The sequence below is a fragment of the Aplysia californica genome, unplaced genomic scaffold, assembly GCF_000002075.1.
Source record: "Aplysia californica isolate F4 #8 unplaced genomic scaffold, AplCal3.0 scaffold00021, whole genome shotgun sequence".
NCBI classification, from domain to species: domain Eukaryota; kingdom Metazoa; phylum Mollusca; class Gastropoda; order Aplysiida; family Aplysiidae; genus Aplysia; species Aplysia californica.
Window position 1 is genome coordinate 1,777,224 of NW_004797291.1, and position 10,310 is coordinate 1,787,533.

Consider the following 10,310-nt stretch of genomic DNA (forward strand, 5'->3'; position numbering starts at 1 on the left):
ACACACACACACGGGCGCGAGCGAGCACACACACACAAACACACACACAAACACACACACACACACACACACACACACACACACACACACATACACACACACACAAACATAAACACACATGCGCACCGCACCGCACGGCACCGTATCACATATTATTATCACTACATCTCACCAAAGATCGTACATAACGATCTTTGATCTCACCACACCTTACAACACTCACTCACTCACTCACTAACATGTGTTTAGTAAAAAGTGTACATTGACATGCACTTGTATAACCAAGCAACATTGGAATTATGCTGGCCTCGAACCAATGTAAACAAGGTCAGAGGCTCAAGCAGATACCCAAATAACATGCCCCAGAAAATCAAGTGCGTGAATAAAAAGGTTTTCCAACAGGGACTTTGGGGCGAGCGGAGGCGGGGGGGGGGTGTCTCAATTATTCATAACTTAGAAATTATTGTAAAACTTGGTAATTATTCTCTTTAATGGAAGTTAATCATACGCCATTAAAGAAGTAGCTACTTGTTAATCATATACAAGTAGAGATTAGCTACAAGTTAATCATATGCTATTAGAGAATTAGCTATACAAAGTTATCACGATCACGCCGGCACAAATTATGCAACATTTTACGGCACTTTCCGCTGTACCCAAGGACTCTCCACCGACACTATTTGAAAACCGGTGCACTTCATAAAGCTTTCAGCTTGATTCCTCCTCCGCTCAATCCCTACGTGCAAAAAAAACCCCAACGTCTACCCCTAAACCATTATAGATCGCCATAATAATATAAAAACGAAGGGTCTCTGTAATTACAAATATTTTTATGCGGCTTGCACAATGAAGGGCCAAGCAAACAGCTCGGAAAAGGCGCGTGTAAACAGGTGTGGGATTCTCTGTTAATACGGCCTCGGTCCGCCTTTCAATTCACTTTGAAAATGAAGTGCCACAGGGCTAATGATAAAGTGTAAATAAACTGGGTGAATAAAGAGAGAATAAAAGACATTACATTTCTCAAGCGGCTTAACCCTGGCCACCAACAGTAATAAACCAATGTAATAAAAAAGACGGCTCGTTTTAAGAGTAGCACGTTTAAATCTAATACGACGTATTGAATGGGCGAGAGCTTCATAATTCTCGAGTCCCCAATAATTTTCCAGTAGTGGCAGACAACGCACATGTACTTAAACATACCTCTTAACTCCAGCATGCGCTTAATGATCGTCTATACGCAAGCCTCAAACCGAATAATATTGTTATGTTTTGTTTATTCAGTTGTTGACGCTTTGAACCTTTTCATACCGTCTTAAGGTTTGCTTTTAAAGAATCGCCATGCCTCATTTGCTTATTGTTTCCTTTATTTGTTATTCGTGAATTTGGGGGCATATTTTGCGTGCTTGGAGAAAGACACCCTGCTTTAAAAGCATGTCTAAAAGTAGTTTTTTTATATATAAGATTAGGGTGTCGTGAAGACTGTAAGCCGTACATGCTCTAGTTATTCCCCAAACTAACGAAATAAAAATTATGAAAAATATTATTTTCGGTGTGTTTGAAGATGGTCCTAGCTACTCAAACAATGATAGTAAAGGGGAAAAGGGAGGGGGTGGATGAGATCACAAGGGTACCAGCTATCAACTTTCAGACTTATAAATAATTTTAGCTAAGATAACATCCCCTTTGTTTCATAACTCCAAGAGCTGTCCAATGATAAAGGGGAATGACATAAAACCATTAATGAGAGTAGATAGTTTGCGGATGTTCTAGTGTACACCCATCTCGCTTTTCTCTCCTCCCTTTTTTTCTTTGTATATTACTCTCTAGTACACCTCTAATCTTCAGCACTTATGATATGACCTATTTGTGTTGCAAGTGTTGTTAAACAATTTTTATAACTAAACTAAAAAATGTTTGGGAAAAAAACATTAATGAGACCTTGACCACCTACTCTTTGCAAGACTCCAGTCTGCACGGTCAACTAATGCAGCAGATACCGATGGAAATTGTTAAGAGAGCCACAAGCATTAATAATAATTCGAAAAAGATCTATAAACATCATTTGGAAAGGGAGACACCCACTAAGAAAAAAAAAAGGACAAGGGTCAGAAATGCACGAAATACTAAGAGCATGACACTTTGGCCTCGACATTTCTGCGGTTGTTTTCTGTAAATAAATGGAACTTAAAGTTCTGTGTCGGCCGTGGAGCAAATAATATTGCTGTTATATCACGCTTTGAACATTGTCTTTACCGTCGCTTCTATCAACTGTAGAGGTTGTTTGTTTGTTTTAGTTCATGTTGTTTTTATTTAGTTGTTTTTTTGTGTTTCTTTTTTTTTGGGGGGGGGGTGTTTGGTTTGTTGTTGTTTTTTTGTTGGGTTGTTGTTTTTTTAACTTGAAGGGATCACGCAACATAGAATGATGTAATTACGTTATGGTGCGAGAAATTCAACTTTGCTCGAAAATGTGGGTTTACGGTTTTGCGCTGAGCCAGGTTCTTGGTAATTAATTCTTTCTTGTAATGTGTGCACGTACAAAGGCAGCTTGACTATAAAGTTCCTTCATGCCAGATACAGTCGAAATCGTTCAAGACAGCCACCCTTCGTCAAGAAGAAAAGTGGTTGTTTTAGACAGGTAGACGTCTCGGACAGAGCAATTATAATGTATATGTATTTTATAAAACCGCAAGGGAGAAAATATGAAATGTTTGTTGACACAGGTGATTGTCTTTGACAGTTAGCCGTTAGAGCAGGTTTGGCTGTATTTCGTGATTTTGTACTCGTACTATACCCACCCCCACCCCCACTAAAATAACTTGTCTATATTATGAAACTCCTATAGGCTAAACAGTTTTAGAATTTTGTACGACTCAGGCAAGATCAGATCGGGTTGGGTCGATTAATGACGGCGACAATACATACTGTATCGAATTAACCTTTGTTTTGCGTTATCAAACTTGACCCAGAAGTCCATTTGGACCTGTTGCATTCCGAGTGCAAATAAAAGATGTGATCCCCTCTGATTATTTGTTTCTATAAAATGTATCAAACATAACAAAAGTTGTCCAAGAAAATCAGACAAGTTTGATTTTGGGGGGATTTGATGAAATATAATCTTACTACTAATGGAGCTAAGGCCAAATTTTGCGAACAGTATATTCTCAGAAACTGCTGAATGAAAAAATATGAAACTTTGCCAGTAACCATAACTTGAAACGTAGTGTTGCACTATTGTATTTTCATTAAGATCAAATGTGTAAGAAGAAAGCCAATTTTAAGTTAAATTCAGTCCGTTTGTAGTGATCGCCATCATTTGCTTCGACATTGTATATTCGGTGCGGAGTGCCGACTGCGCCGAAAGATAATTTTGTGTTCAGTTAAACATTAAGTAGGTTTACGGGAATTCCCGATTTCGGTCTCACGCTTTCGGCCGTCTTCTCACAGCGGGTTTGGAGCGCTCATAGAAGAAGCAGAAGAAGGGGGAGGAGGAGGAGAGGAGGAGGTGGAGGAGGAGGAGGAGGTGGAGGAGGAGGAGGAGGTGTAGGTGTAGATGAAGGAGGAGGAGAAATGAAGAAGAAGAAGAAGAAGAAGAAGAAGAAGAAGAAGGAGAAGGAGGAGGAGGAGGAGGAGGAGGAGGAGGAGGAGGAGGAGGAGGAGGAGGAGGAGGAGGAGGAGGAGGAGGGAGGAAGGATGGAGGGTGGGAGGGAAGAAGAAGGGGGAGGAGGAGGAGGAGGAGGAGGAGGAGGAGGAGGAGGAGGAGGAGGAGGAGGAGGAGGAGGAGGAGGGACTTTTTCGTTTGTTACTCTACCTTGGGAGAGAGAGAGAGAGAGAGAGAGAGAGAGAGAGGGGGGAGATGGGGAGAGAAAGGGAGAGAGAGAGAGAGAGAGAGAGAGAGAGAGAGAGAGAGAGAGAGAGGAGGCCAGAAAGCACTACAGAGGGAGGGATGTGAGAGTGACAGGGAGGGTGTCGTCGAAAGCGCCAAGAGTAGCCTACCGTAGGTCTACTTAATGTATTAATTGGTCAAAGTCAAAGGTTCAGCCAATCGTAGCCCTGTTTACGCCCTGCGTGTAGACGCATGTGTGTGTATGTCTAGATCTAATATCTAGATCAAGATTTAAAAAATGATGAAAGTATTGAAAGTAGATTTCTCCTGCAGTTTATTAGCGCGCGCGCTGAACTGCGATGAAAAATATTTTGTGTTCAGTGTGTTCGTATGTAGATCTATGTCTAGATCTAAATCTAATATCTAATCTAGATCAAGATAAAAAAAATCAAGTAGGCCTAACTCTTTTTTTAAAAAGTGATTGAGCTGGAACTTTAGGAGAAAATGCCACGCCTTCGCAGAGGGGGAAGAAGTCTTACCCCTAGAGGTAGTCAAGAGGGGGTGCTACAAAATGGATAAATTCAAGGTAAAATGTGTATGTTTTGTTTCTTTCCTGTTTTCAGTCTTTTTCCTGTTCTTAATTTTCCTAATACTTGCTCATTATTATTCCGTTCGTAGAACGGGTACTTTTACTAGTATGATAATAAATGTCCAAGTGTAGATACTCTGGTGTGGTTTTCTCCCTCTTTCCTATCAAAGGTCTATCGTCCTAATCTCATCTTGTTTCTTTTCTTTGTATGTTACTCTCTAACATTACCCTTAATCTTCGGTACTTACATGATCTATTTGCGTTGCAAGTGCCGTAGTAAAACTCTTACTAAAACTAAACACCTGTCTAAGATTATATTTTTTCTCCTCAACAATGGATTATTGTTTTGGATAGAGTTGACTGTATTGGAATTTTCACCTCTTTAATTTTTCCTTCACTGTCCATAGGATTGCTGTTCGCCCTCGTCGCTGCTGTGGACTTCAGTGATTGGTTTGACCATGATTTAAGCGAGGTGAGACTGATCGCCAATCTTTTGTGTTTCGGTTTCTGTACTGTTCAAAAGCCATTATCTTCTTTACAGTTATATCTTTGGAATGTCCTTAAGGTACACGTAATCTCCACTTCGCAACTTTTCACACCCATAATTATTGTCATTTGTCGACTGTTCTCATACTGTAAACGTAAGTTCCACTTCGCAACTTTCCTCAATTATTTCGAATAGACTGATCGCCAATCTTTTGTGTTTCGGTTTCTGTACTGTTCAAAAGCCATTATCTTCTTTACAGTTATATCTTTGGAATGTCCTTAAGGTACACGTAATCTCCACTTCGCAACTTTTCACACCCATAATTATTGTCATTTGTCGACTGTTCTCATACTGTAAACGTAAGTTCCACTTCGCAACTTTCCTCAATTATTTCGAATTGACGATATCCTTAAACTTCTCGTTTTAATAATGCAATACTAGGCTGCGCATTTAGTATTATGACCCATTGCTCATTTTACGCTTTTTTATTTCTGTTCTTTAACATACACCATATTCTTGAACTTTTGATTCAACATGGATTTTAAGACTTTGATTTTCTGTCGACTTTAAAAAATACATTGACATATAATCCGTTTTGTCCACACGATCGAGTGTTTTTGTGGAAATGTAAATTATGTTTTAGGTCTGTGTGCTTTTGTAATTCTACACGGTATTTCAAGAAATATAATCTGACGCTCTTCTGGTTTGTCTACGTCTATGTTATTCTGTTAACGGTCAATGATTTTCATTACTTTTACCTAATTTATGAGGAGTTGTGTTTTAGTGTGTCCGTTTTGATTTTTTATCAACTCATAAAACATAGAGGTGATTTTGAAGATTTATTTGCACATTTAATGGGAACCATTTTAAGAAAAAAATTCTGATTATCAATCAGATAAAGTGGTCTTTAATGTTCAAATATCTCTTCTCCTCCCTCACCAGGCGGGGAAAAGAGCTACGTTCTTTGTGGGTCTGGGACTGGTGGCGTTGGGGAGTGGCGGGTTCCGACCCAACATCAGCCCCTTGGGCGCGGAGCAGGTCAAGCATCTCGGAGACTCCGCGGTGGACACTTTCTTCAGCTGGTAAGATTCCAACCTGTCTTCCTGTCTTTTTCCCCTATGGGTATAGGTGGTTGGCGGGTACCCAGGTGTGGTTTGTCCTTTTATTCCCTTCAATCTTCGATAGTTCTTATATCTCCTCCTTCTTTTCTTGTTTCGTTACACTCTTCTCACACCTCTAATCTTCGGCACTTCAATTACCTGTTTTGTGCAGCCAGTACCACCAAACTCTTAAACAAACTAAAACATCAGCGATTAGAAAGAAAATCAATTTCTTTTTTTTTTTCAATCCCATGCCTTTTCGTTCTTCTGATCATCTTATAATTAAACCACAATCCATTTTGCCTTCATTTCCCACAGGAAGCATACGTGTTTTTCTCGGCCTTGAGACAAGCTAGTAAATTGTGCAACAAGTGCCATAAAACTATTTAAAAAACTAAACTTCAACTGCTATTCCACATCTATCTATCTATCTATTTATCTATCTATCTATCTATCTATCTATCCATCCATCCATCCATCCATCCATCCATCCATCCATCCATCCATCCATCCATCTTTCTAACTATCAAACTATCTAATCTATATTATATCTGTCCCCCGCACTCACCCCGACCCCCTCCCTTTTTGCCTCTTTCTTGATCTATTAATGATTTGTCTCTCTAATCCAGTAACAGACCCATGTTCATACCCCACCCAACCCTCCCAACCACAAAACTCACTTCCCCCTTCTTTTCAGGCTATACTGGGTCATCGCGTTAGGGTCGACTCTGGCCTATACAGGCGTGGCGTACTTGGAACAGAACATCAGCTTCGTCTGGAGTTTCTTGGGTCTTTTCTGTGTCCTTTTCCTCACCCAGATCATTTTCCTCGCCTCAAGGTCGCTCTTCAATCGTACTAAGCCTGAAGGTAGGTATATCATATATTTTTTAAATTAATAAGTGTTTTACGGCCCTCACAACTGCATAAGGTCATATGAGCACGCGGGACACGCTAAACATTTTCAGTTGGTAGGAAATTTGGAATTTTGCGCGGGAGGCGGCCGAAGTCTACTCTTATCGATTTTTGGACCACCAAGGAATCTTTAACGTGCGCAAATTGAACACGGGACCTCCGAGATTTTTAGCCCTTGTCGGAGAAGGCTATAGATCTATGTAGATCTTTCCAACCATACGATCAGGGATGTGGCTGAAAGACAGCAGTAAAAAGGAGGCAAGGAGTCGCAGTAGAAAGGCTGCAGAAAGAGTCAGGAGCCCAGAGGAGGAGGCAAAGGGGGTGAGGGGATGGGGGCAGAAAGTGGAGACGAAAGCAGACGACAGAACATTGTTAGAGAGCAGGAAATGATGTAAAACAAGAAAATTTAAGAGAAGAAAAATGTCCATCGCTATCCGGATTCGAACCCGGGGCCTATTGAATGAAAGGCGAACACCTTAACCTCTAGGCCACAAGATCCCCAAGGTATTTATTTTATCTACAAATTATGATGAAAATGAATATGAGGTATCAAGAACATCTCTTTAGTGTTTGAAACGGAGTGGCTCGCACCCTCAGTCTAGCGGGATACAAACTGAGCTGGGCTCATACCCTTAGATTCGGTGACGCTGATACGGTGTTCTGCTTTGCTGAAAATAATCTATGCTAGACAGTTGGATGCCGGATATCAAAGAAAATGTGTCGTAGAACATTATGTTTTTGTGTGGTTGGACGGCGCTTCGCTGTGGTTTGCTTCCTCTTTCCTATCAAATATATATTGTCCTTACCTCTCCTCCTTTTTTTTATATGTTACTCTCTAGTTATAGCTCTAATTTTTCGTCACTTTATTACATGTGTGTGTTGCAAGTGCCGTAAACCTCGTACGCAAACGAACTTAAACATCATGCATGTTCTTTAAAGCGTTTAGAAATGAAACGAAATGTTTTAACCCGTGCTTTTTCTTGGCTTTGATAACTCGCCTCCTTTTTGCACACTGTACTCACTAGTAACTTATCAAATCTTTGAGTCTTGATATGATGTATTCGCATTGCAAAGTGCCGTAAAACTGGTACTAAAACTAAAACCACAACCATCTCGCCTTCTTTTTCCATAGGAAGCGTACTCCGCGTGTTTTTCTCCGTCCTGAAACAAGCTTTTTTTACAGTAAGTCATTTGACCATTTTTGGTTTGGTTTTTTTAGTCGGTGTTTTTACACCGCTGTATCGACACAATTCTGATCATTTTAGAATTAACCGAGTTTCTAATTCCAATTTTGTCTAACTCAGGGTTAATGTTGGTGGGCGGTGGAGATCACCAAGCTGGTGAAAGGTGTTATTTTATGCACGGCTTAGAAATACAGGTAGCTTAGGATGGGTGGTACAAAAATTAAAAGTGTCAAAAGTGGGCGCTGGCTAAAAAAAAAAGGTTGACAAGCACTGACGTAACTAATTTGCAAGTTGATTTATGTAAAAGCGAATGGCACACTTGTATTCATGCTGGTTAAATATAGACCACGCAGCAGTACGAAAAAAAAATATTTTAAGCATACTCACGTACAACGTGTGACAACAATCACTTTAATTGGCTGTCACTGTCTTCATTCCTTACATAATGTCTCTCTGGCACGGTGCCATAGCACTCTAGGCCTAGTTTAGTTTTGGGGGTGGGGTTTTTTTTGTTTTGTTTTTGTTGGGGGGGGGGTGCTTTGGTCTGGGGTTCTATTTTTTATGTCTTTTGGAGGGTTTGGGGTTTTTTGTGGGGGGGGGGGGGTTATTTTTTTAATGTCATAAACAAACTGTGATATGTAATAGAAAACCTGAATAATATTTATCATATATAACACGTGTGGCCGTGTTTGTGAATGTATGTTGTGGGAGGCAGTGATGTTATGGTGACGCAGATGGCTGTGTATGTGTTTGTTTCCCTAGCTGTTTTTGCAAGAGTAAATGTATGTATATATGTATGTGTCAGTAAGTATGGCTGAGTGTGGTAGTAGCGTTGGAATGAATGTGTGTTTGTGTTTCTATTGTGTTAGAGTATACGTTTGTGTGTGTTATGTTTACGTTTGTGTGTGTGTGTGTGTTATGTTTACGTTTGTGTGTGTGTGTGTGTGTGTGTGTTTGTGTGTGCGTGCGTGCGTGCGTGCGTGCGTGCGTGCGTGCGTGCGTGCGTGCGTGTGTGCGTGTGTGTGTGTGTGTGTTTGTGTGTGTGTGTAAAAGAGAGAGGGGGGGAGGGAGAGAGAGAGTATGGTAATGTTTTTGGCACGAATGAGTGTGTGTCTGTAAAGCTTATTGTGTGCATATGTTATTTTGTATGACTGATATGTGTATGTTGGGCGTGATCATCAGTATTAAAATACACTGCTCCTTCGTCTTGCTACTTTAAATCGTTGGTGCAAAAAAAGTTACTGAGCTTATTAAGTTGCTCAGTTTCGTCCACGAGTATTTGGAAAAATTCGGTCACATAACGAAGCGTGAGTGTTTGGGGGAAGCCCTGGGAGGTCCTACTTCTTCATTTTCCGTCTGTTATTTCAGTCTGTCTGACTTTTTCTCAGCACTAAATGATCATTACCGAGTCTGTGTGCTCTTTACTCAAACAGACAAACAAATCAGTTTCGTCTTCTATTATACCAAAACCTGTTCGTAAACCTATTCATAAGGACCCAATGTTGATTTTGTTAAAGCATCTGGCAAATGCAGCCTAGTTTTCCTTCTGTCCAGATCAAGTTGAGATAATAAAAAAAGACGTGTGGAACTCATGAAATCGATGTGACGAATAGACTGCGCGATACGAAGATGCAAAACATACACGTACTTTGAACTCGTTACTTTGAACCCTCTGGTTATTTTCTCTTAAATTAATAATTATTGTTTCAGATTATGAAAAACAAGTTCTCAATTTCTTTATTTTCCAAAATTAGATGTCTCACGAATTAGCCTAAGCATAATGACTTGAATCGTCACCTATTGCTAATAAGCATTCTATGGTATATCTTTGGCTTAACATCATCGTGTAAATACTCGTATCGTTGTTAGCGCATTTACGACTTTCATGTGAACAACAAAAGAAAGAAAGAAACAATGACGTGGAGGTTAGATTGCCTGATTTTGCCAAAGGACTTTTGTCTTATGTGTCGAGAAAGGGGCATAATCACAAGAATTTTGTAAACACAGTTACAACTTTATTTATGGTAGCGTCCCTTTAATTCAGTACGGCTTCATTGGCTCACCGAGGGGGACTCCCTTCCATGAGGATAGGAGGGGCCTTTTAGCTTTAAACATGTGTCTAATACAGCTCAAAGAATAATCTATGCTTTGTTGACTGATTAAGAGCGAACGAGAGAGAGAGAGAGAGAGAGAGAGAGAGAGAGAGAGAGAGAGG

The 10,310-nt window shown here is 40.2% G+C and overlaps 1 protein-coding gene across 1 annotated transcript in view; it reads left to right on the forward strand.

The window, feature by feature from the left end:
• Positions 1 to 10,310, forward strand: part of LOC101853668 (solute carrier family 15 member 4) — a gene marked incomplete at its 3' end in the record, with an annotated part of 59,443 nt that overhangs the window by 41,612 nt on the left and 7,521 nt on the right. Inside the window, 4 exon segments of the mRNA XM_013087599.1 lie at positions 4,820 to 4,884; positions 5,842 to 5,981; positions 6,697 to 6,866; positions 8,044 to 8,093. Of these exon segments, the coding sequence (XP_012943053.1) occupies positions 4,820 to 4,884; positions 5,842 to 5,981; positions 6,697 to 6,866; positions 8,044 to 8,093 (425 nt within the window).